Raw genomic sequence first — 27,103 nt, 5'->3', positions numbered from 1 at the left:
AAATGTTAATTTTTCAAAAAGTGTTTACGGCAAGGTCAAATTTAAATGCACAAATAAACGGTTGTAAAGTATTACTATCTGACAAAAGCAACAGGATACATTTTACTATACAATTTAGGTTTAAAGCTTTTATGAAGCTTCGTACAGCCTCATAATTAAAAAGTACATATTTTAATATACTGTTTTATGTGTCTCAGGTTATTTGCTTAATCCACAAACTGGAAATGTTATTTATTTATTTATTTATTTATTTATTTATTTATTTATTTTTAAGTGCATTCAAATAACAGCAATAATAAAACCCATTACTACCTTCTTGTGATGACTATCTGTGAGCTTTGAAAAATAAAGGTAACTGATGATTGTCTCATTTATGTCAAAAAGGTGTAAATAAATGGCATTCTGCAGCATAAATAATTCAATTTAAAAAATGTATTTAACATTTAAATTTAAAAATGCTTTCAGAGAGTTGTTGGCTTGATGGAAAAAAAATCCGACGGTCCACTTCCATATCTGAAAAAAGACTTGTAAAAATAAATAAATTAACCTTAGGCCTGATGTGCAAGAGGTGGTTCAGGGACCACATGTGACCTTTGGTCTAATTTTGTGCTGCACCCCAATGTCAAAGCAAATGCACGAAGAAAACAACAAACACACACGAAATGACTGAATAATAGCAACAACAAAAAAATAAATCCAAAATGGCAATAAAAATATACAAAATGACGCCATAAATATAAAACTACATTGTAAATACCCCAAATTACTCCATAAATTATACATACACACAATTACAACAAAATGCACAAAAATCGGTTCTATAGCGTCACCATCAGGCCAAAACTTTAATAATTCCATGCTTAATCGAGTGTAGCCATCAAATTGGGAAAAGTCATAAAATATGAAGCCAAAAAAAAGAGTTAACCACTATGTTTTTAATGATAAACATTGAATGGGGTCAAATTGACCCCAAGGATAATAGGATGGTTAAATATATTTTATGATCTTATGTGTTGGTCAGGCGCATGCGCAGTGCAGACTTTAGGGTGAGCGTGTTGCCTTTAAGTCTAAACTCTGGGTAAAGCCGTTCTGTGGGCTGTGGGACACCTTTCACTTCCTGGTCGGAGCTGCGTGTTATTGTCCCACCGTGTAAACCAGGGTGAGCTCGGGTTGCGGTCTGTCGGAGGGCCCGGGGACTTTATGGTTGGAGTTATCGCAGGGCGTGAGTGAGTTTGGGGCGGAGAGGGCGTGGAGCGGAGCTCGGAGAGAAGCTGGTCCGGAGATCGTGGCCGTTAGCCCGGATCTTCATCCGCCAAGAGCTCGGTGTGGTTCGGTTCTTCACGCGAGGACTTGGGAGAGGTTTTAAAAAAAAAAAAAAAACAACACTGGAGAGAGAAAGGTAGGCTATCAGAGGAACTATAGTCCACATGTGGAGGAGTAGAACCGGAACATTGAGCGCTTAATGTAAACATATGAAACCAGATACCAGAGCCGATCATCCTGGTCCCATTAGTAACCGGACCACAATATGCTCACAGTGTGTCACCATCTGCTCACACTACAGTGAAACCACCTGCTTAATAATGTGTATCTCACACTCTGCACTTCATGACCTGACGAGCACCAGTGTGTGCTGTGGTATCTGCCACCTGGACCGGGGTCACTGACACTGTACTGGGCTGACAAAAAATTCAGCCCTGGCATTTCCTGTCCAGACCAGTCCACTACATTATCAGAAGACACCACGTAGAAGCCGTTATTGAGTCAGACATGTGACTTTTTAGGTCTTAATTTGAAATATTATTCCCCCAGAAATCCTTAAAAGGGTGAAACTTTTTAGGCAGTGGCTATCCGTACGTAGCGCCCCTCATTGGCCAGCACTTCAGTTTGCTATTAATACGTAGATTCCTCAACTACGTTACGGACTAACTAACCCTAAACTACGTTATGGACTAACTAACCCTAAACTACGTTACAGACTAACTAACCTTAAACTATGTTACGGACTAACTAACCCTAAACTACGTTACAGACTAACTAACCCTAAACTACGTTACGGACTAACTAACCCTAAACTACGTTACGGACTAACTAACCTTAAACTATGTTACGGACTAACTAACCCTAAACTACGTTACAGACTAACTAACCCTAAACTACGTTACGGACTAACTAACCCTAAACTACGTTACGGACTAACTAACCCTAAACTACGTTACGGACTAACTAACCCTAAACTACGTTACGGACTAACTAACCCTAAACTACGTTACGGACTAACTAACCCTAAACTACGTTACGGACTAACTAACCCTAAACTACGTTACGGACTAACTAACCCTAAACTACGTTACGGACTAACTAACCCTAAACTACGTTACGGACTAACTAACCCTAAACTACGTTACGGACTAACTAACCCTAAACAAAGTGTCTATTTTTACGGTTGCCGTATGGACAACCCCAGATGCTATTGCTATGGTTACCGAAGTACAAGTACGTAGAGGGTTAGGTTATAACCCAATATTGCAACAATTTTTAGGGTTAGGTTTAGTCTTAGTCACGGGGCGCTGCGTACGACTAGAATGTCGGTATATTGATGCAGCAATCGTACAGATAGCCTCTGCCAACCCTAAACTAACCTTAACCGTAACGATGAGGGTTAGTTAGTCCGTAACATATTTTAGGGACTAACTACTGTACCGACTAACTAACCCTAAAATTAGCACCGAGAGTTATTCGTACGTATAGCCACTTTTTAATCCCTTTTTACATATTTCCTTTGGCCGTTTTGCAACTTCATTTGTCTAATTTTTGCCCTTTTTCTATAAGTTCTGATGCTTTTTTTCAGACTTTAACTACCTTTTGCAAACAAATACCCCTCATGTCTCTATATTTTTTCTCAAAATGGTGATATACAATTTAAATCTCTATATTTTTTTTTTTTTTTTTTTTTTTTTAATGGAAAAAAAAGAAGAAAAAAATATTGAAATTTGACTCAATGTTTGACCAGAAAGTCAATTCTAGGTTAAATTTCATGATGCAAAATGCCACACAGGCACATTTGTTAACAAACTGCTGCAAAATATGTTCTACATTTGGCTTTTTCTTCTCTAAGGGACAGCACATGTGAGTGAGTTCGTGTGACGTGTGGCTTTTTTAGAGGAAGGGTTAGGACGCACTCAGAAATCTATCTAACTGAGCTTTTCATGCTGTTTTGAGCAGTGGCGAAAGCAGTGACTCCTAATACAAGTATTTTTTTTATATAAAATAAGCTATAGTATAAATATATATTGATACTGCCAATATTGTCATTTTCTATAAATTATCAAAATAGAAAACTCGATATATCTTGAATCTCGATATATTGCCCAGCCCTAGTCACTATAGTGCATGTATGAATGAATCCAGCTTCGTAGTACAGGCTCTTATTGTTTGAAAAAAACAAAAAGAACAAGCTGTACTGGAAGTAGAAAATCCACACATGCTGAGTCACTTTTCCAACGACGAGTCACATAATTAAGGAAACTAAACCTGATTTGCAGGTTTTTACCCTTGCAGGTGGATTTACAGGAGCATGACAAGTCGTGACTGCAGCTCTGGGGGGCTGTTCACAGTTTACAGGAGTTTGTATTTTTTTAAATTCATCCAAGGAGGGAAAATGGTGAATTAGTGACAGGATTGTTGGCTGCTACCTCTGCCTAAAGATTGCACTTCAGCCTCAAAAAATTCTCACATTTTTACTAATTGTTCCTTAATTATTCAATAGGGACACTGTCATTTTTTAGTTTGAGCGGATTAATACTTTTTTAGATAAGGCCAATTTAGTGAGGGGGATATTCATCAAATACTGAAAATCCTTTACATGATGAGGTCATTGTCGATTGCCTCTGTGTCTTATAATCATTTATTGTTTATAGCACATGTCAAACTCAATCCGGCCCTTTAGAACATCAAATTTGGCCCGTACAAGAAAGTAAAAATTATGGAAAAAACATGAATAATTTTGTTAATTACCAACTAATTCAGTTGCAGATATCTCAGCCCCTCAAAATACAAAAGATAAACTTAAGCCACAATATTTGCAAAGCTCAGTTTTCCACTTCTTATATCACACGATGAAAGTCATTTTTTGTAATCTGAAATTGTTGAAAGAACGTATTATTTCAAAATCTGGCAAGTTTTCCTTAAATTATTTCCCAAAATTTTCCCAAAATCAGGCACGTTTAAGTGAAGATCCTGCACGGACTGATATACTCATACTTTATCATTTACGGTATATATCATTAATATGTGGAAGTGCAAACCAAGGCACATTGATGTTGAGATTTCTATTTTTCCACCTAAAATCTGTGGCCCACTTATTCGGCCCCTGAACTAAAATGAGTTTGACACCCCGATTTACAAGTTTTTCACTAGTAACACAAAAAAATATAAATTGTATGAAATGTAGAACATGAGAAATTTGTTTAAAATTTATATTTTTTATTTTAAAAAATAAATGTTTTTCTAATGCAATGGTCTTCACTAGTAACATTTTTTGCTTAAAGTGTTAAAAATCCTCAGATTATTGCTGAGTTGAAGGTTCTTCATGTTATTTGTGTCTCCCTATATTGTCTCTTCCCAGCATGCAGTTGGGGTCCCCGGTACAGTAGGATGAAGAGCCCGGCGCATCGCACCAGGGACATCGAGCGGCAGGCTGGCTACCTGAAGCGCGAGCACTGCGCCCCGCCCCCACTTCGCACCGGCTCAGACACCATGTGGTTCATCCGCGACAGCTGCGGGATCGTGTGCGGCGTCATCACCTGGTTCCTGGTCTTTTACGCCGAGTTTGTGGTGTTGTTCGTCATGCTGCTGCCCGCCAAGAACCTGCTCTACAGCCTCTTCAACGGGGTGGTGTTCAACGGCCTGGCCTTCCTCGCCCTCGCCTCACACGCCAGAGCCATGTGCACGGACCCGGTCAGTCTGAACCTTGACATTCTGACACTTTATTTTGGAATTGTTTCCTCATATGAAGACTTTGATAATCTTTGTACAAACCAGATTCTTTGGGACGTAGGTCAGATTTGAATTTAAAATTAACAAAAGACAAAACGCGGCTTTCTAGATCAGTGGTTCTCAACCTTTTCAACCTTTTTTTAGCTTGTTAGAAAGGCGACAAATCTCTTCCCGTAGATTGGTAATTTCCCTGTTGGCGTTTAGTAATAAAATGTCTATCTCTGACTGTGGCTAAGGAGTTGCGTCTCCATAATCTGTAGATGCGGTCATTACAGATGACTTAAATAAGGAGATATAAAGTGTTTCATGTTGATACCTCAACATTTCCTACCTTTTTAAGTAGGGATCGACCGATATGGATTTTTTTAGGGCCGATAGCGTTTTTTTTTTTTTATTCCCATCAGCCTTAGCCGATGACCCATACGGACTGCCGATTTTCTTGAGCTGATTTTTGGAGCTGATACTACTTTTGCTCCCTCAATTTGCGTCATAAAAATTACACAACGATGATAACAAATGGTACGAGTCGATTTATTGAAATTAACAAAGGTGAGGGAGAATGACGACAAGTAAAAAAACGTTTAGTAAATATAAAAAACAGGTGATTTAGAACAAGTTAAACATTTCTGCTCTCTGTAAATAATGTGGATCAGCGAACGCAGCAGCCCACATCGGCCGATGCAGTTACACGTAAAAAATGCAATAATCAACAGATGTATTGGTCTATCACTATTTTTAAGCCACTGCTAGCCTTCCTTCTTATTTTATTCTCTCGTTAAAGTGAAACCATGAAAATGTAGTATTTAAGAAGTGCTTTTCTAACTGGTAGCCCCTCGGACTATAGAGTACCTATGAAGTAGCTCACAGTTTCATAAGGTTTGGTGACCCCTGATTTAGACGTTAACGTTTGTCTTCCTCCTCCTCATCCAGGGAGCAGTGCCCAAAGGAAACGCTACCAAAGAATTCATTGAAAGTCTGCAGCTGAAACCAGGACAGGTGGTGTACAAATGTCCTAAGTGCTGCAGCATCAAGCCCGACAGAGCTCACCACTGCAGGTACAGAACAGAACTAGTCCCTGTGCAGTCTGTGCACATTTTTTCAGTAGCTGATGCATGCATGCAGGAAGCTCTTGATGTGTCTCTCCCACTGGGAGATCCACTCAGTCCTCCTCTGCCTCTCGCTGGCCTTTTAGAAAGTCTCACACTACCTTTTCCCTGTAGGTTCTACAGTTCAGTCTGACACTATATGGATTATTCCAAGGTCTGCTCAGCGTTTTAAAGGAATAGTGAAAAGCAACAACAAACAACTGCTTCTCAATGCAATCAGAATCATGATTTATTTATTGTCCCAAATAAAGAGTTATTACAGATCCAGAGTGGAAAAGGGATTTATTTCACAGACCGCATCAACAGAAACGCCTCAGATGGACTGAGTGTCACTAGATTTGCACTCTATTGAGCTTCTAAAGCGGGGGTGTCAAACTCATTTTAGCTCAAGGGCCAAATACGGACCAGTTCAGTTGCAAGTGGGCCGCTGGTTTTAGGCAGGAAAACGAACAATTTCAACATTAATGTGCCCAAGTTTATAAATTACACATAAGGTATGGAAGGCATCAACAATATCTTAGCAATAAGTGACAGATACTTAAATGTCCTTTGATTTAAGATTTTTTGACCAATTTTTATTTAATTTGGGGAGATTTTGTGGAATAATTTGAGAAAAATTGCAGGATTTTGAAACAATGTAGAGTTACAACAACTTACAACTGATTTATTTGGAAATTTACACAATAATTCATGTTTTCTCTGTCATTTTCACTTTCACCTGCGGGCCAAATCGGATGCTCTGAAGGGCCAGATTTTGCCCCTGGGCCTTAAGTTTGACACATTTTTTTGGTGGGAATTCTTCTTTTTTGGCCGATAAACATTTGCGTGAGCACACCGCATTTGTTTGTTTGTTTCTTTATTTATTTATTTATTTGAGCAACATAAGAAAAACACATTTTATGTACAATACACAACACGTATTCAAAGGAGAAAGTGCTCAAAAGGAGGTAGCAGAAGTTCAAGGAACTTATTGGTGCCTACCCCTCCTTCACAAAATAACATTATAAACTTCACATTTGGTTTTTCATTATGTAAGAATACTATACAAACATATACATATTTTTTTATTGTTTATGTTCATTTTTAACAAAAGTAATGGGAAAATAAAGCAGAATATTTACTTTTTATCGTTTATGGTCGTTCAAAACTAAAAGTAATGACAAAAATAAACCAGAATATTTACTTTTTTTATTGTTTCTGTTCCTTTGTAACAAAATGTGTGCAACATGCATGGTGGAAGCAGGTGGAAATGGAATTTTTCCTTGATAAAACATATGGAGAACTTATGAAAGTGTGTTGGGAGTTGCATATCTTAAACCCATGTGTTGCATACCCAAATGTGCCAGATAGAAAGATGAACCTTGGGTGAACACCAGTGCTTTTTGCTTCACCTCATGAGAAAACTTGATATCTGACGGAGACGGGGTAGACTGGCCATCTGGCAAACTGGGCATTGTCCCGGTGGGCCATTGATCCAAAGTAAGCCGGTCCGCTACATATTTTTATTTTTTATTTTTTTTTACGAATGAGAGAAGACTGACATGGTGACATGTGGCCAAAAATGGTCCAAAAGTCACAAGAAAAGAGTGTAAAGTGACTAAAATGGGACAAAAGCAGTCAAGAGTGACCAAAAATGGGCAAATAATGAGGAACCAGGTGGTATGTAATGGCAAAGTTGTTTTAAAGGGCAAAATGTGGCAAACAATAGTGAAAACAATATTGTCCACCCAATCCACCCCTTAATGTAATAACTTTTTTCCCTTAGCAGAAAGATGTTGCTAGGCAGACTCTGGAGAAACTGCTAATGTGGAAGATGGTCATTGGCCAAATCATGGGAAAACCTCCTTTTTAAGACCTCGTTAAAAAGTCACTTGCTCTGTGTTGGACAGTTCTCTCTGTTTATTGGATTCTCAATAATAGATTCCTTGATTTGACTTTTAAGAATTTTGATTCTTAGTTTTTGGTTAGTAAGACAGTAAATTGATTTCACGCACATTTTTTCCCACCAATGTTTTATACTTTGTAATCTGTGTTGCTGCAGTGTGTGTAAACGTTGCATCAAAAAGATGGACCACCACTGTCCCTGGGTGAACAACTGTGTCGGAGAGAACAACCAGAAATACTTTGTGCTTTTCACGGTGAGCGTCAGTCCCACACAGTCACTACTCACCTGATCATTATGTCAACCATCTATTCATAACTTTTTCCTCCATAATAACTGACGTAAACCTCATTATTTAACCTATTTTTATGCAAACCTTGTCAACAAAAACATGAACTCCTCCATTAAGTGATAATTTTAGGTTTTAGTTGTCCATCTGACACGGTTTATGTGTTTTTGCGGTTTTCAGATGTACATTGCACTGATATCCTTCCACGCACTCATCTTGGTTGCCTTCCATTTTGTGTTATGCTTTGAAGAAGACTGGACAAGTAAGTATACTATGCAGTGTTGATTTCTAAAAGTCTGTATGGGGAAAATAAGCAAAAGTGACAGAATAAATGTCCCATTATTCTGTAGTTTTATCACGAAAACTTGCTTTGGGTAATTTTCAATCTCCTGCAGAGTGCAGCAACTTCTCTCCGCCTGCGACAGTCATCCTCCTCATCCTCCTGTGCTTCGAGGGCCTCCTCTTCCTCATCTTCACGTCAGTGATGTTTGGGACTCAGGTTCATTCCATCTGCACAGATGAGACGGTGAGCGAACCACAGCAGTGAGAGCCGAGGTCTGATTTTATAACAGAGCAACACATTAGATCACTTCAGGATGCTATCGTTTAATGGCGATGATATTACGTGAAAAATAAAAAGGGAAGTGTTTGTCCTTAAAGCTGCAGGGGATGATAACGCACATTTTTATTTATTTTTTTTATTTTATGTTTTTTACTATTGCAATTAAATGACCACATTTATTTTACTGCATAATTGTGACCAGGGTTGGGGTCAATTGTAATTGTAATTGCGTAATTGAGCATTAATTACAAATAATGACGAAATTGTATTTAAAAAAATATGTTGCTGTTGTAATCATAATTCAATTGTAATTGAGTTAAGATGATTGCTATTGGCATGGAAATTCTATAAAAACTGTCATTTACGGTGTAATTAAATGCAAAACTTTGGAACCATGTTACAGTTCTATGACTTAAACGTACGTAGTTAACAATTATTAAAATATGTTTCATATCAAGTTTACCTGTGAGGTCTCTTATAGATCATTTTACCATTTTAAAATAAATAAATATAAATTTAGAAGCCTAACAACAAGGTAACCAAGGGTAGAAAAACAAATCAAATGATAGATAATATTCTTTATTGTATTTTACTGGCAATTTAATACTTGGATCAAAACTGACCCGTTTTCATAAGAGATGCTAACAGAAAGCTAACACAAGAGGAAGGCTAAGTTTAATAAGGCTTATTTATTAAAGGCCCAATAATTGTGATTAAGTGCAATTGACTTTCATGGGGAAAATAATTATTGTTATTTTAATTGTAATTGGAAAAAATGCAGATTGACGTAATTGAACAAGGATAATTGAAGATGTATTTGTAACTCAAAAATGTAATTGACCCCAACCCTGATGGAGACCAATCTCCTGCCCTCCTTAAGGAAGGTTAAGAAACACTTTATTAGAGGGAGGATATAAAAAGAGAGGCCAGTGTTACACCTTGGTGAGGGGGAAGGGAACAGGGAAGAGGGAGTCGGGGTAGGACAATGGAAGGAGTGAGGAATGTGAATAGCTCTCAATTTTAAACTGTACCTGTATTTCATCCTAAACTACTGTACTACTATAGTGACATTTCTGGTGTTTTCACGGATTGAAAGCCAAAACAAAATGGCGCATGTAGATATTTTGGTTTCCACAGAAACTTCCATATACGGATGAAATCGGCGTGACATGATGTCACAGGGAACAAGATAAAGAAAGTAAAACAAAATTGTAGTGAAGTGAATCACACTCTCCCGCTAAGAATGAAGTAACAAACACTTCTTAAAGAAACTTTTCTGCTTCATGCCCCATCTTTGTGACTCCAAATCCCACAATGCAATGCGCAAAACTTTACCTATTTTTAAGTCTCGTGAGCATTTGTCAACAAACCCATTGTTTATGGTGGAGTCAGGAACGAACTTTCAAGCGGCTGTTTCAACCTTTGTGAGTAAATTTTCCCTTTTTTTTTGGAAGAAATGCCTTTGATTTCTTGATCTAAGAGGTCTACATTGTCTTTATCTGTGTTATAAAAATGTAAGACTTCATCCCTAGCAGCTTTAAACCTTTTCATTGAATCAGCATACACACATATGCAGATATATATACTATTAGTGTTTTCCTGCTTTCTCCACCCACCAGGATGACTCACAATGTATTCATATTCCTCACAATTACAATCTATTTCAGTCATTGTGACTCTATCAACATATAGGTTGGATTTTACAAAACCAAAAATTAGTGGTTGTTTGATTTTCATTTTAAAATAAAAAATGTAACATTAAAATTCAAGGCATTTTTGATTAAATTTTTGATTTAATTTAAAAACTGGTTGATTTGCATGTTTTGTTTCTTTAAAAAAAAAAAAAAAAAGTTAAATTAAATGTCAGAGCAGTGGTTCTCAACCACTCAACCAGGTGGTTGAACACAGACATGAAGACATGTGGAGACAGGGCCATTTATAAAGGGGAGAGATTTTTAGGGTCCATCCATAAAGTCAACAAAATGATGGTCCATTGTTCTATGAATCTGTGACAACCACATTTATTTATTTATCTGAATAATATCCACTGTTATCCAGGAAGTTTATTTATATATCCGCCATAGTATATAGTCATCTTTAAGATGTAAATCCTTGTTTTAATCAGAAATAAAATGGGTTAAAATTAGTTTAAACCGGCAAATAATGGGGATGACAAATCATGAATGTGGTTAAGCATTATTATGGTGAAAAGAGGCTAAAAGTGACAATAATATGTCAACATATGCAACATTAGGTGTGGAAAGTGGTGGAAAGGTCTCAAGTGTAAATAATGTGCAGAAAATGCATTAAAAGGAGGAAAAATATGGCAAAAAAGTGATGAAAATGTGTTGTTTTATGGCAAGTTTGGTGTAGTTTCAGAAAAAGGGTAAAATAAGCAATAATGGGCTCAAATTGTTTACAAAATATTCCTATTTTCTTGATCCCCTCCCAGTGTCTTGCGACCCCAAATGGGGTTCTGACCCCAAGGTTGAGAACCCTTGTATTAGAGGACAGAAACAAAAAAGGCAGTTATTTTATATGAATTTTTGTTTTTGTCAGAAATAAAAAAAAAAAATGTAAATCAACTGGTTTTTAAAGTTCTGCTTATCCCTTCTTGACGCCTATGAAGAAAAATGCTTTGAATTTCAATTGTAATTTCTGAATTTTAGAAAGAAAATCAAATAACCAAAACATCTGCTCACAAACCTATCCAACATTGTGGTGAATTTTGCATTAAAAAAACAATAAGTAAGCACAGTAGATGTTCCACAGCTTTGTGCGCGTGCACGTGTTGTGTTCTCCACACTGTTGTTGACTGGTGCTTGGCCACATTTCGCTGTCACAGGGCATTGAGCAGCTGAAAAAGGAGGAGAGAAGATGGGCCAAAAAGTCCAAGTGGATGAACTTGAAGGTGGTGTTTGGACACCCGTTCTCTATAGCCTGGCTGAGCCCCTTCGCGACCCCCGACCACGGCAAAGCAGACGTGTACCAGTACATAGTGTGATGGCGGGAAATGAAACAGAACTGATGAAGACTCGGTGTTTCTTTCCTTTCTTTGAGTTCTGTTTATCTTCCATGTTCATCTTCTATTTGTAATGTCATTTGGCTGGGATCAGTTTGATAAAATGATAAAAAACAAGCACTCGTAAGGAAAGGAACAAGCCAAGCTGGAACAGAAGCAGCGTTACCAGCCGAGAGACTGAAATCTGCTTTTGCTGGAATGGAATCTTGGCTCCACCGTCTGATCGTTTTTAAATGTGGTCGAGTAAAATAGTCTGAATCTGAGTCCAGGATGTTTTCTCTTTTTTAAATTTTTTTTTCTGTTTTCTAACCTGCATTTGTCTTTTTGTGAACACTATCATCACGCTGTCCTTTGATTGGCCTTTGAGCGGTTCACTACTGAACCGTGGCACCTTTCTTCTTTTTTTTTAAATTTTTTTTTTAATTAATTTACGGTTTTATTAAACTGACATTTATTTGCCTTAAAGTGACAGGATCACATGCTGTTAAGGTAAACTTGTACTGTGATGAAGTATTCTTAAGAGATTCGCTTTCATTCTTGTGATAACTCCTCTGAATCTGGAATGTTAAAAAGTAAACATTTACTAGAGCAGATTTACCCCGCCCTCATTCAAAGACAAGTTGTGAAAAACAATTGGTTTTTAATTTGATGGATCTTTTTATAAGCCAGTCCATTAATTTTACGTTTTATTTAGTGGATGTGGGACGAAGAAAAAGTGGCACAAAACAATTGAAATGTATGTTTTGTCTGCAGCTCGAGACTGAGAAAGCTGTAATGCTGTTTTTTTTAGATGAATACAATGCAAAGTTCTCAGTATTTATTCAACAATTGCCTTTTTGCAGAACCAATCAGTGAGCCTTACTGTAGTTAAACACCTGAATGCATCATGAAGGGAGGCACGAAAAGTGATCATTTCAAGAGCGGTTTGCAGACAACAAACACGATTTATTATGCTTTCAAGTGTTTTTAGAAGTCATTACCAATACGTCAAGGCGTGACAGGTTTACACAACCCACCAGCTGTTTCTCTTCTGTCTTCACTGGTTTCATTTGTTTTGTGTGGAAAGCTATGAAAACAATATTTTACTTCAAGGAATAAAAGAAAAAGAAGAATGAATATCATGCGTCAGTGGTTTTTCCTAATTTGATTCTCACCTTTTAAAGAAAACTCGGGCATTAGGACAGGTGTGCACCAGTGGCTCCGAAAAATAACATCATCATGGATGTTTGAGAGAGCAGAGGCAAGGGAATCGCATTGACTGGCAATTCTTACAAAGCAACCAGTCAAATGAGTCAATTAAAGCACTCAGCAATCCATCTAGCTGAGCTTTTCATGCTGTTCTGAGAAGTAGCAAAAGCAGCGTCTCCTAAAACAAGTATTTAATATAAATATTGGTATAGGCGATATTGTAATTTTTTATATCGCCAAAATAGAAATCTTAATATACTGTATCTTGAATCTGGATATATTGCCCAGACAACTGTAGAAATACCGGTAGAGGACTCTACCCAGCCACAGATAACATGAAAGGAAGAGATCAAAGAGCAGGACTTCAAAGGAAGAGATTAAAGAGCAGACACTTCCTTGGGAGAAAAAGATCAAACGACACAGACTGAGTGTGAAGTGGCCTAAAGCTGCAGATAAGAGTCAACTGAGACTTCTGTAGCAAAAAGTGGATTGTCCAGTCAGTCTTAAGCTTTAAAAACTTTACTGAGGGAATAAAACTGCGGCATCGCATCTGTAAAAGTCACATTTTCTAACTCTGTCTGCGCGCATGTAGCATCTCTTCTTCGCATCACGGCGCAGAATAGCTGCATCCCAAATCGAACACTGAGCTAGTAAACAAATATCTGGTGGGTGCAACTGAAGGAAAACAATTGTTCTCTCGAAACATTTCCCCAACAATATAATAAATCTTAACATTCACAACAATAATGACTTCAACTATATTAAATAAACATGATCCTTTATGGCGCGTTCACACCAAATGCTTCAAAAGCACGCATCCTGCACCTCGTGCGGCGCATTTTGAAGCTTTTCGCGTGACGGACACTTTTGGTGTGCTGACACTGGTGACAAGCGTCTGTATTCAATGAGCACAAGTGTCCAACTACGCGCGTGAGGCACGATTATGATTTCGGAAATGTGTTTGTTGTGAACGTACCATTAGGAAGATTCAACGAGGAGAGTGTGGGAAACAGTTAAGTGACGTAAGCTCGGGCTTGATAACCCTGTAGCTGGCCGCCTTTGATGAGGGTGTCTGGTGTTAAAAAGGCCGAAACGCCCCCTGATCCAAAGGAACACGACTGATGATGCGTCCCAAATTTACATCCTCCCCATTTCTAAGACACAGCTCCCATGCCACTCTCAAATGGTAAACATCATGTGACTACCATCTTTTGACTGTTCCAACTTCACATCCCGTGTTTAATGATTCTCAGGTATGCAGAAAATTGTCTCCATAACAAAAGACAGAAGCACAGGAATCCAGATGGAGATCTTTATTCAATAATTCAACAGTTTTGTACGATGCCGCGATGCTAAATGTCCACATTCTCCAAAGTGCGTCCTATTAACAGAAAACACAGGTGACTGGTGCATATATCTTTTCATCTTTATTGTGTGTTGCACATGGTGTGAGAACTGTGCAACAGATTTAAAATTTCATTTAATTTAAGCCCAAGTGTATATTTTTAACCAAACCCAAACTTCCGGTTCTCAAACATCTTCATACAGTATATACCAGTGGTTTCCAACCTTTTTTGGATCGTGACCCCATTTTAATATCACAAGCGATTCAATGACTTTTCTTTTATATAATGAAAGTAACCAGGATTAGTGCACAGGTATTTTCATACTGTATTTCCTCTTTTTTTCTACTCTATAGCTTCATATTTGCGTTACTGAACGTATAGAATACAGTTGTTTATTTAGATTGTGTGTTTTATTTGTATTTATTTATTCTAGTCAATTAATAGACATTTCATGTGACCCCATTTAAATTTCATTGAAATCATGACCCCGAGGTTAAAAAACACTGGTATAAACACACTGTTGCTTCATGTCTTTGCAGTGTTAAGTATCAGAAACACATCTACAGTTAATGTGCACACGAGTATGATTACAACAACACACCTAATGCCATGCTGCCATCACAGAGCAATGACTGGAGTGATTAGAGAACCTCTCACAGGTTATGGAACAATTAACAAGTACGCTATAGTAGGTAGTTTGTCCTCACTACATAAAAGCAAAGCAGCAAAAAGAATGAGAGGTCACATTTTCTAAAGTGATTATTTCATTTAAATATGTTATTCCTCTGAAATGAGAGTTATGAAACCATGCAATCAGCAATCAGTGTTATGCTTATTATTTTACAATGGAAATGGGCAATAATATCAACCAATATTTGCCATAAAATGTAAGATCAATCAATAGTGATATCGGTTTTTCCAGATTATGAAAAACTGTTACGTGGTGCTGTTTGCGATAACGGTAAAAAAGAATATGGCACTTCTTTCAAAACTTATATTGAATGTGTATTCTTATTTTGCTCAGATGTTTATTTGTAGAATACATCCTGTGGGGCATCACAATAAAAGTCACTTTAACCTGCTGTAATTTCCATTGAGATATACATAATGCGACCTAATATCAGCAAATTTTGTATATGACAATACAGGTACAGCTCAAAAAATTAGAATATCATAAAAAAGTTTAATATTTTTGGTCACTCATTTCAGAAGGTCAAACCCATATATGATATAGGCTCATGACACATAGAATGAAATATAGCCTTTATTTCTTGAAGTTTTGATGATTATGGCTTACAGATAATGAAAACCTAAAATTCGGTGTCTCGGAAGATTAGAATATTACATGAGAATCAATAAGAAGGATATTTTAAACAAGAATGTAAGGCTTATGAAAAGTATGTTCATTTCTATGCAATCAATACTTGGCTGGGCCTCCTTTTGCATGAATTACTGCATCAATGTGGCGTGGCATGGAGGTCATCAACCTGTAGCACAGCTCAAGTAAAATGGAAGCCCAGGTTGCTTTGATAGCAGCCTTCAGGTCATCTGCATTGTTGGGTCTGGTGTCTCTCACCTTCCTCTTGACGATAGCCATAGATTCTCTGTAGGCTTCAGGCCAGTTTGCTGGCTAATCAATCACAGTAACACCATGGTCATTGAACCAGCTTTTGGTAATGTGGCAGCGTGGGCAGGTGCCAAGTCCTGCTGGAGAATGAAATCAGCATCTCAATAAAGCTTGTCAGCAGAAGGAAGCATGAAGTGATCTTAAATGTCCTGGTAGATGTTGCGTTGACTGGACTTCAGAAAACACAGTGGACCGACTGTTGCTCAGTGGTCCAAAGTTCTTTTTCAGAAGAAAGTGAACTTTTCATATCATTTAGAAATCAAGATCCCAGAGTCTGGAAGAAGAGCGGAGAGGCTCAGAATCAACGTTGCTTGAAGTCCAGTGTGAAGTTTCCACAGTCTGTGATGAGTTGGGCTGCCATGTCATCTACTGGTGTCGGTCCACTGTGTTTTCTGAAGTCCACAGTCAATGCAGCATCTACCAGGACATTTTAGAGCACTTCATTCTTCCTTCTGCTGACAAGCTTTATGGAGATGCTGATTTTATTTTCCAGCAGGACTTGGCATCTGCCCACACTACCAAAGGTACCAAAAGCTGGTTCAATGACCATGGTGTTACTGTGCTTGATTGGCCAGCAAACTGGCCTGACCTGAAGCCTACAGAGAATCTATGGCTATTGTCAAGAGGAAGGTGAGAGACACCAGACCCAACAATGCAGATGACCTGAAGGCTGCTATCAAAGTAACCTGGGCTTCCATTAGGCCTGAGCAGTGCCACAGGTAGATGACCTCCATGCCAAGTCGCATTGATGGAAAAGAAGGCCCAACCAAATATTGAGCGCATAGAAATAAACATACTTTTCAGAAGCTTTACATTTTTGTTTAAAATAGTCTTTTTTTTTAATTGATTCTATGTAATATTCTAATTTTCTGAGACACCGAATTTGGGTTTTCATTATCTTATAAGCCATAATCATCAAAATTTCAAGAAATAAAGGCTTGAAATATAGCACGCTATGTGTCATGAGCCTATATCATATATAGGTTTGACCTTCAGAAATGAGTGACCAAAAATATTGAACATCTTCATGATATTCACATTTTTTTTTAGATGTACCTGTACTGACATATTGGATATCAGTTTAAAAAAAAAAAAAAAGCTAATATCAAACATATTTTTTTTAATTTTTTTTTATATATCTTCATATATTAATTCAAGGTGGACATTTTTCAACTTCATCAAAAAATAAAAACTGTCAATAAACAATTTGAATATTGATGTTGACTGATTCACCCCATCTTTATGCTGGATTAATAACAAATATTTGGTGTACAGAAAATAATGTTTTCATCTAAAACTTGATATTGTAATTAAATCACCACTTAGGAGAAGGCTAGGTCTTCACTTTACTAACTTTCTCAAATGTCTTATTCAAACAAATGAAACAGATTAATCCAATCGTATAGCTTACATTTTTTGAAATAAGGTAAAAGGTTTTTGCATGTTTTTATGGAGAGAAGACAAACTTGAGAATTAACTCCCGTGTTTAAAAAAAAAAAAAAAAAAAAAAAACGCAGCACATACTGTATATTTAAGTATATAAAGGAGCAGCTACAAACAGCCCAATTTTAAGGTATAAACTGAGGCTTTTAAACACAACTCATCCATATTATTATGAGTTTTTACATCACCATTGCAGTCACATTAATTGGGGTACATTTCAATAACGCAATACAAAACCTACACTGCAGCTCCTGGAAAGACGTTTGATTTATTTGTGCGCTGCAGCCATAGGATAGTACACCAAGGGATTTACAGCTACCGTTATGCATTTGAGTTATGATATGTATCGCAACAACAACAGCTCAACCTTATAAATAAACAAAATCTAATGCTGTGTTCATTAAAATCCCTGCGTATCATTTTGCAAGTAGCTCATCCTTCCAGTAGAACACTGCAATTACCATCTCGTATACTTGTTTATTAATTCCCACCGCTATCTGTTACTCACGTCACAGTGTTGTGAAAAAAACAAAACAAAAACGTAGGTTATTGCAGTCTCTGCGACAGATTCAATAAAATTCTGGGAATTATTCAACAACAACAAAGACCTGACAAGAGATGAGTGATGGAATAATTTTCACAAAACAATAAGATGCTTTTTGCAAACAGGGAGCAGAAAATCTCCACATGCATTCATAGCAGCTAAGACTACGTAATTCTGAAGTTCAATAAGCCGCTTTATGGTGATGTTACTGTGTAGACCAGGGTTGGGGTCAATTCTAAATACTAAATTGATGATTAATTACAATTGTGGCATAATTGTGATTGTAATTTAAAAAATCTGTTGCTGTCGTAATTGTAATTGACTTTAGATAATTGACTTTGTAATTGTAATGGCCATAAAAATTCGATAAAAATTTAACTCAAAACTGGGGAACCATGTTACAGTTCTTCACATATGTAGTTAACAATTATTAAAATATGTTTCATATCACGCTTTCCCACATTTTACTATAAAAAACCCCCCAAAAAACTCAAATCTAGGGGTACACTGACACGAAAAAGGCTCAGACACCCTCACCTAAAATCTTAAAACCTATATTTTCATTGATTATGAAGCCTAACAAAGTAATCAATAGCTAGGAAAGAAATGAAGTGAAATACATATATTTTTAGTGTATTTCACAGCTAATTTAGGACCCATTATGATAAGAGATGCTAACAGAGGAAGAGTTGGTAACACTTTACTTGAAGCTTTATACATAAGGCTGACATTACGCTGTCATTAGCATGAATAAGGTGTTGTGAAGGCTGTCATTAAGTGTTGTTTGCTAAATTATGACACCTTTGGAGCTATGTTGGCATTTTTTGGGTTATGTGGAGGGATCTAGTCAGGTTAGGTAGGGTTTAGGGGTTAGGGTAACGAAGTGTTAAGGTTAGGGTATCGAACGACTCATAATGACAGCCTTTATGATACATTAGTCATGCTAATGACATGTGTCATGTCATAATAGTGACGGCGTAATGTCAGCCCTTAGGAATAAAACTTCAAGTAAAATGTTACCGAGGACTTTTATGAGGTTATTTATTTCAGGCTCAGTAACTGAGATTGATTGTAGTTTAACTTTAGTCATTGAGAATATAATTGTAATTGACTTTCTGAGGATACAAAATAATTGTAATTTAATTGTAATTTGAAAAAATGCAGGTCACTGTAATTTTAATCGGATTGTAATTGAACATTGGTCACTGAAAAATGTAAATGACCCCAACCCTGTTGTAGACTAACGCTATAGGATGCTTGGTGTTACTGTATTTATGGGAGTTGAGGCTTTGGTAGAAGCATAATGCTGCACATGGAATCATACATAATGTAAGTTCAGCTGCCTCTGAAATAGAAAGTGTAATTGTCACGTGATTACATATTAAATTAGGATTCAAGATATCCAAAGAAGGCAAAAATGTACATCCAGGCTAAGAAGCTGTTTTAACCAGCCCCCTAATGCTACATTACTAGGATTATGACTTTTGAGTTTGTGCATTCCAAGTGTTTAGGTTCACTGCCTTTAGCATGCATCATCAAATGCAACATTAGTGTAAGATGTTTACAGTCCGTGTCCGAAAACAAATGAATAAAACAAATAAATATGATAGCTAGCTTGAGGAAAACAAGATGGTAGCATCACTACCTTTGAAGTTGGTGGTGCAATGCTCATAAACTTCTGCCAAAGTCCATCTTTCTTTATGTACAGTGAGAATGCTCAAAATTTCTTATCTATAAAAAAAAATATTTCCTGTCTAAATGAAAAAGTGTGCTACTGAGACACAAACAGCCTCCATATTTGTGCACAAAACATGAATTAGCAGCTGAGACATGGTTAGCTTAAACCGTAAGGGTAAAAGCATTAAACCTAGCCTTGCTTGATCAAAACTGTAACAAACTAACACAATATTAAGTGTTCTGAATGGATAAAGCAGAAAAAGTCCCAAAAAAATAGGAAATGGTTTTTGTGAAGGTTAAGGCGAGCATCCTTTAAACGAGACTTTACGTTAGCATGAATCATCACTATTTAGTCCTGGCTAAACATGGAACTACTAAAACAAATATTTATGATTCCAGCTGTTCTGTTCTCTAAGAGTCTAAAATAAAATTTAAAAACATTAATGCGTGGGAAGCAGGAACTTTGTTGCTTTATAAACACTTTTATACTATGCTATGCGATGCTAAGCTAGCTAAATTACCCTTTCCTTGCTAAGCTAACCTAGCATCATTTTTACTCTACAGACTTGACAGTGGCATAAATGCTATTTCTTCTTGTTAAAATGAGTACAGTGTTTTGCATTTATTAACAGCTTTTGTGAAATAATAAGGTAACGTGCGATCTTTCCATAATCAACGTGAAGCTAGTTTTACTTTAGAATTTACATAAGCCATTAAACAAAGGTGATTTTTGACTTTTTGCAGACGTGATCGAGGTTTCAGCTTCAAGCCAGTTAGGCTTTAAAAGCATGCTTTGCATAAAATTGTTCTGGAAAGCTAAGATCTTGATATCAAGAAAGCCATTTGTTCTCCTATTCACAGTGGAATCACAGTTTACATGCCTAGAATATGAACTTCTTTCATTGTAGACCTATAGTGGTAGCTTTTTAAACAGCAGTTAACATTCCTAATTGTTCGCCACGTTTCACAATTTGTAAGAGACGAGACAATGCATTAGTCGTCTCTCTTGATGATCTCGTTCTGTTGTCTGTCCTGCGGTGAAACCCTTTGCAGAACCAACAACCCGGTGAAAGTCAAAGAGATCCCGACCCACCACAGGGTTATCTGGGCTTCCCCGAAAATCAACTGGCCCAGAAAAGCCTGCAAAAGAAGACATGTTATCTCTTTATACAATTAGGATTATTGATAAATCAACAACGCATAAAGACAGCACATGATATAATCAGGAAAACAATATTAAGACTTTAGCCAATTCAACTTTTTATAATAATGTAAATATTTAAATCTTGTGGTTTCCATACATAAAGGTCACTTAAAGGCAAAAAAAAAAATCACATAAAATAGACTAGTGGCCGAAAAACTAGTCCATGCTTTTGTTACCTCTAGACTGGATTATTGTAATTCTCTTTTAGCAGGCTGCCCGAGCAAGTCGCTTAAGACACTTCAGCTGGTTCAAAATGCTGCAGCACGTGTACTGACTAAAACTAGGAGAAGAGATCACATTACTCCTGTATTAGCCTCTCTGCATTGGCTTCCCATAAAATATAGAATAGAATTCAAGATTCTTCTTCTCACTTATAAAGCCCTAAATGGACAGGCACCAGTCTATCTCAAGGAGCTTGTAGTGCCATACAATCCCCCCAGAACACTACGCTCTCAAAATGCTGGACTACTCGTTGTTCCATTCATCTCTAAAAGTAGTATAGGAGGAAGAGCTTTCAGTTATCAGGCCCCACTTCTCTGGAACCATCTACCAACCACGGTTCGGGGGGCAGACACCCTCTCTACCTTTAAGGTTAGGCTCAAAACATTCCTCTTTGATAAAGCTTTTAGTTAGGAACCAGCTCATAGCTCATAATTAAGATGCAATAGGCATAGACTGCCGGGGGGGGGGTCTGGCATGCTCGGTTGGAGAGAGGTTGGAGAGGGCGTTAAGAGAGAGGTCATTTAGGTTAGAGAGGGACCGGAGAGGGTCCCATTCCTCTTTCAAACACTCCCTCTATGTCTGCTTACTCCCTTGTGTGTTTGCTCCTGTACTCCTTCTGGCTTTTGTCTTGCAGGTCCGTGGGATCCTCAGTGTGGAGTTACAGAGACTCAGCGGCTCTGTCTCCACCCTTTCCTCTGCACACACCCAACACAGCATAACGTGGATGGCTGTTCATCATAGGAATGGGATCCACACAAGGTTCCTGCTGCTTAACAGAAGGTTTTCCTTGCCGCCATGATGAATTCATGTTGGGTGTGGGATACATATGTATGTGTATATACGTATATATGCATATGTGTGTATCCATAAAATGAAGAGTCCGTCCTTAAGACTGCTCTACTGTAAAGTGCCTTGAGATACCATTGGTTATGATTTGGCGCTATACAAATAAAGATTGATTGATTGATTGATTGATTTAAAAATTTAAATTGAGGATACTTTTTGGTGGCACTGCATTAGACTTAAGTCACATTTAATACAGATGTACATTTTTACCTCCGCCAAGCATGAAACGCAGAGCGGAAGGTTATGTTTTACCCTGCTGGCTGTCTGTCTGTCTGTCTGTCTGTCTGTCTGTCTGTCTGTCTGTTAGCAAGATAACTTGAAAGGTTATGAACGGATTTGGATGACATTTTCAGGAAATGTTGATCATGGGACAAGGAACAGGTGATTACATTTTGGTGGTGTTCTGGATTACCAAAAATGTGAAAATACCAAAAAATAATGTGCCTGCTCCTTTAAGCGCTGTGGCTTATGGGTAATGTAGTGGTGGTAGGGTAGTGCATTGTGTGTATGTCCCGCCCGGTCCTCCTGCTGTACTTGGCGGAGGTCTGCGCTCTCTGAGTGCTCTAGTTTGTTTATATCATATGCCCTAAATCAGTAGTTCTCAAACTTTTTGGGCTCAAGTACCCCCTTTTCTCTTATTTCTGAATCCAAGTACCCCCCTTTGTCTGACTACATTTTGCTTAGAAAACTATTTAAAAACAACTATAGATCATAATGATGGAATGAACAAGTGATAACGCACATTTTAAATAATCTAATTTGGTAAATAAGAGGAAAGAAACACTATTTAGTGCAGTGGTTCCCAACCTTTTTTGGATCGTGACCCCATTCTATTATCAAGAATTTCTGTTAACCCCACAGACATTTTGGGGGGCGCGGCCTGAAAAGGTTGCGAACCACTGCTGCAACAGAAGAGATTATTTCATTATTAAAGAAGGTTAAAGAAATGATTATATGATTAAAATGTAAGCCCAAGCATGTTGGTAAAAAACACTGCGTTAAAATAGCATATCATTGAAATCAATGAGGGAAACAAATACTTACTGAAGATATGAAGTTGGATGCAGTGGTGGTCACAGTAGTTCGAGTGGAGGATGAAGAGTACCTGAGTGCTTTGGCTAGAAAGGTCCACATCACAGCATTACAGGTGAAGAGCAGCCCACCACACAGCAGCCTCAGGGGGATGTGAAGCTGAGTGATAGTAGAGGAAAACTCATATTAATATTACATTAGAATCACCACAATCCGTGACGTTTTATCATTATTTGCACCATAGTATATGCCGTAGTCATCTTAAGGATGTGAATCCTTGTTTTAATCAGTAATAAAATGCGTTAAAAGTAATCAAAAATGGTGAAAGCGGTGGTGAAAAGGGATTTTAAAAACCACGGAAATTGGTTGAAATTTGCAAATTAGAGTGGCCAAAAGTAAACAGAAAAAAAAAAGGTTCAAAGTGTAAATTTTGGAACAATTAACTTAAACTTAAATCATGTGCAGAAAAGGCATTGAAATTTGATGGAGAAGTGGCAGAAGTGGCAGAAATGGGAGAGTTGGATCAATGTAATTTAAAAAGTAGGAAGAAATAGTTTATACTGGCAAATAATGGGCATGACAAATCGTGAATGTGGTTAAATTGGCAAAAAAAAAGCATGAAATATGGTGAAAAGAGGTTAAAAGAGACAGTATCAACATATGTGACATTAGGTGGGAAAAGGGTTTATAATGTCTTGAAAGTGGAAAAAATGTGCCGAAAAGCAAAAATATAGCATGAAAAAATTATGAAAATAGATTCAAATATGGCAAGTTTGGTGTAGTAGCAGAAAAGAGGTAAAAATATTCAAAAATGGGCTCAAATTCTTAAAAAAAATGTTTCTCTTGATTTCTTAAAGGCATCTGGCGACTCCCTGCCAGTGTCTCGCGACCCTGAGGTTGAGAACCCTTGGTTTAAGGATGGGGGTCATTACAGTAAGTCCTAGTTTGAGGTCTGTAATTCCTTTTATTTTTAATGGCACTTTTTATTGAATTTCATTAACAAACAATAAATGGAAAAAAATGTCAGTGCTACAAAATACAAAAATTAATAAATACAGTACATAAGAGTATATGAAAGTGAGCTTGGATGTTGGTTATGTGTTGAATTAAATGTACTATGTAGGTAATGTGGCTGGCTTTTAGTCCAGCATGAGAGTAAGGATGGAAATTAGCTTTGGCTACAATCCTGCATATTCACAGATACATGTTTTCTAAGCATTTTCTTTTTTTTTTTTAGTATGCATTGTCAGTTGAATAAATAAACAAAACAAAATAAATAAATGTAAGTAGTCAATAGTTTTTACAACTTTGGGGTTTAATGAAGGCCGGATGGATTCTGTGTATTCTTGTAAGTCTAATAGAAATAGTTTAAATGCTGATTTTTTGCAAGTAAATTCATGAATTTATTACATCTGTGGATATGCAATTTTGTTATGACCATCAACAGGTTAATTGTGTAGTATTATTTTTCTTTTTTAATTGCAAAAATTGCAGAATCCTAACAATACATTCATATACACATAAGAAAAGCTATTCAAAATGAATAAACAGTTATTTGATTCCTTGTTCTGGTTTTGACATTAACATTTAATCCTAACTATTGTTATTTTAATCTTTGTATATGACATTCAAGTGCCTTGTTATATGTGTATATTCTGTAGTTTTGCTCAATAAAAATAAATTGAAATAAAAACAGGTCTTTGGTTCCTGTTGGCCTGCTGCAGAAGGTCAAACCTGAGACCTATCAGCAGTTGGGAACTCTCGTCCCAAATCTCGCGATAACATGAGCTGCAGTGTCCTTCAGCAGCACAGTGACAGCACGAGGCTCCCCTCGGGGATGCTGCGGTGGTGCTGATGCTGATGCGGAGGAGATGGAGATGGAGGTAGTGGTGGAGAAAACTATCCCAACAATCCTCTGCATTATTCACACTGTGTTAATAATTAACGCGTTACTTTACGGAGGCGATGCGGTGCTCTCACCCGGTCACAGGCAGTGGTTCCGTCCGCCTGTCTGAATTTCCGCTGCTCTCCCCAGGTCCGGAGTCCGGTTTCACACACCCCCTTTAGGTAGTCCGCTCCCAGGGACAGTTTGGCCGAGGACGAGGCCACGGCTCCGAGGAAACCCGCCAGAAGAGCGTAGAAAACTCCGGGGAACATGATGTTGGAAGCGGAGGATCCAGGCACATTATTCTCTCATCATCCGCGCAGATATCACAGATTACATGTCTCATAAAGCCACCGCTGCTGCTGGTTGTTCAGCTGTCTCTGCATGGATGGAAAAAGGCTAATAATGAACACGTTTTACTGCGCTTTCCGCCGACAGCCGTCCGGTGGCAGTCACCACACACAGTGGTCGGAGCCCAGCGGAACTCTGGGAAATGTAGTGCGCTAGGTTTAACACCTAATCAAGACAATCAAACCGCACAAATACAACACAGCCTATTTAAATACTGTATATGGAAATGTTAAATAGGACCTGCTGCATCCATCCATCCATCCATCCACCCATCCATCCATCCATCCATCCATCCATCCATCCATCCATCCACCCATTCATCCATCCATCCATCCATCCACCCATCCATCCATCCATCCATCCACCCATTCATCCATCCACACACCTACACCTTTCTGCATACCACAACTATCACTGCTATATGTGTATATATTTCTCCCCTGTTATTATATACATCGACCCATTTTTATTCATGTAATTTTTTTTTTCATCATGTTAAGTACGTGCTACAGACGTAATATTAAAAAAATTCCACATCCTTCCCAGTTTGCTTAAAAACACCTTTTTGGAACATTCAATTTGTAAGTGTAAGTGTAATCCCTTACAACAAGAATGGATATATGACATGTCGAAATGTCATATATCCATCTAACATTTACCCTTAAAGAGGGTTTTATTTTATTAACATTTCTGTGATGTAATCATGTAAATATAACTACATCTTCTTTTTCTTCTTTTTTCCAGTTCTTGTTCTTGTTCCTTTTCTTTTTATTGTTCTTCTTTTTCTTCTTCACATTTAGTCGGCATTTGCCCCATAAAGAAAAAGAAATTCCCAGAGCAGCATTACGTCACCTGATGACGTATTTTGCTACACTATGACACGTATGACCAGCAGGTGTCTTCATAGTGCTGCAGAGGCACAGAAGCAGCGTATTGAATACAGAGCAGCTGTGAATATTAATCATTGACTGACAAAGTGCATGAAACCATGTAGTTAGAAATTCAACCAGTTTTCCTGTTAATTGTTTCTCTTGTTTTGTACCACGTGTCCACATTGCATGACTTTGTGAAACTCTGATCAGTCTATGACGTCATTATTGTCCTCACCAGTGCTTTCAGTGTTTTATTGGTCACCTTTAAACAGGGATTAATATCAGAGGGTCTGAAACAGAGACGGGCAACTTTTATGGGCCACAAAAATGTGATTGTCTGATCCAAGGGCCACATTATCAACATTTATGTCAGTATTTATAATGACACAAAAAATATTAATACAGTAAAAAAAAAAATAAAAAAATAGGGAGTTTTTTCTTCCCACTGTTGCTAAATGCTTGTTCATGTGGATTTTGCTGGGTTCTTTTTTTCTTTTTTACTACAGACTCTATATTTTGTTAAATGCTCTGAGATGACTTTGTTGTAATTTGCGCTATATAAATAAAGTTGAGTTAATAATAATAATGATAATAATGGCTTGGATTTATACAGCGCTTTCTTCGAGGAGACTCAAAGTGCGTTACAGAAACCATTATTCATTCACACCAGTCACTCACACAGTCATACCAGTGGTGGTAAGCTACAATGTAGCCACAGCTGCCCTGGGGCAGACTGACAGAGGCGTGGCTGCCATTTCGCGCCGACGGCCCCTCTGACCACCACCAAAATACATGCACAATTCATACTCACTCATACAAGGCAATGTGGGTAAAGTGCCTTGCCCAAGGACACAACGACAATGACTCGGTTAGAGCGGGATTTGAACCCCCAACCCTTCGGTCACTGGACAACCCACTCAATTTTGTGTTGTTTTTTGTAGCCATCTTAGGTGAGTCATTTTGTGTGTGTTAGATATCCTTTTATTTTTCTCTCAATTTGTGTTTTT

At 37.6% G+C, this 27,103-nt stretch overlaps 2 protein-coding genes across 3 annotated transcripts; one reads left to right on the top strand and one right to left on the bottom strand.

Moving 5' to 3' along the window:
• Window positions 1–1,065: 1,065 nt before the first annotated feature.
• zdhhc3b (zDHHC palmitoyltransferase 3b) lies at window positions 1,066–12,975 on the top strand. Its single transcript, XM_028461139.1, has 7 exons — window positions 1,066–1,399; window positions 4,628–4,959; window positions 5,929–6,053; window positions 8,146–8,242; window positions 8,456–8,537; window positions 8,671–8,801; window positions 11,683–12,975. The coding sequence occupies exons 2-7, from the start codon at window positions 4,657–4,659 to the stop codon at window positions 11,839–11,841; spliced, it is 897 nt and encodes a 298-aa protein (XP_028316940.1). The 5' UTR covers window positions 1,066–1,399; window positions 4,628–4,656; the 3' UTR covers window positions 11,842–12,975.
• On the bottom strand, window positions 9,236–25,326 carry tmem42b (transmembrane protein 42b). 2 transcript variants are annotated; one of them, XR_003675059.1, is made up of 4 exons: window positions 24,969–25,326; window positions 23,001–23,147; window positions 20,295–20,824; window positions 9,236–9,248 (listed from the first exon to the last, which is right to left on the bottom strand). XR_003675059.1 is itself a non-coding variant. In XM_028461140.1 (3 exons), the coding sequence occupies exons 1-3, from the start codon at window positions 25,143–25,145 to the stop codon at window positions 20,678–20,680; spliced, it is 471 nt and encodes a 156-aa protein (XP_028316941.1). In that variant the 5' UTR covers window positions 25,146–25,326; the 3' UTR covers window positions 19,129–20,677. The 2 variants fall into 2 exon arrangements, 1 of the variants encoding a protein (XP_028316941.1); XM_028461140.1 differs by lacking the exon at window positions 9,236–9,248 and having other exon boundaries at window positions 19,129–20,824.
• Window positions 25,327–27,103: the final 1,777 nt, after the last annotated feature.

The sequence above is a fragment of the Gouania willdenowi genome, chromosome 11 (assembly GCF_900634775.1).
Source record: "Gouania willdenowi chromosome 11, fGouWil2.1, whole genome shotgun sequence".
NCBI classification, from domain to species: Eukaryota; Metazoa; Chordata; class Actinopteri; order Blenniiformes; family Gobiesocidae; genus Gouania; species Gouania willdenowi.
Note: the sequence above shows the minus strand (reverse complement) of the source record. Positions and strands in the feature narration are given on the sequence as shown.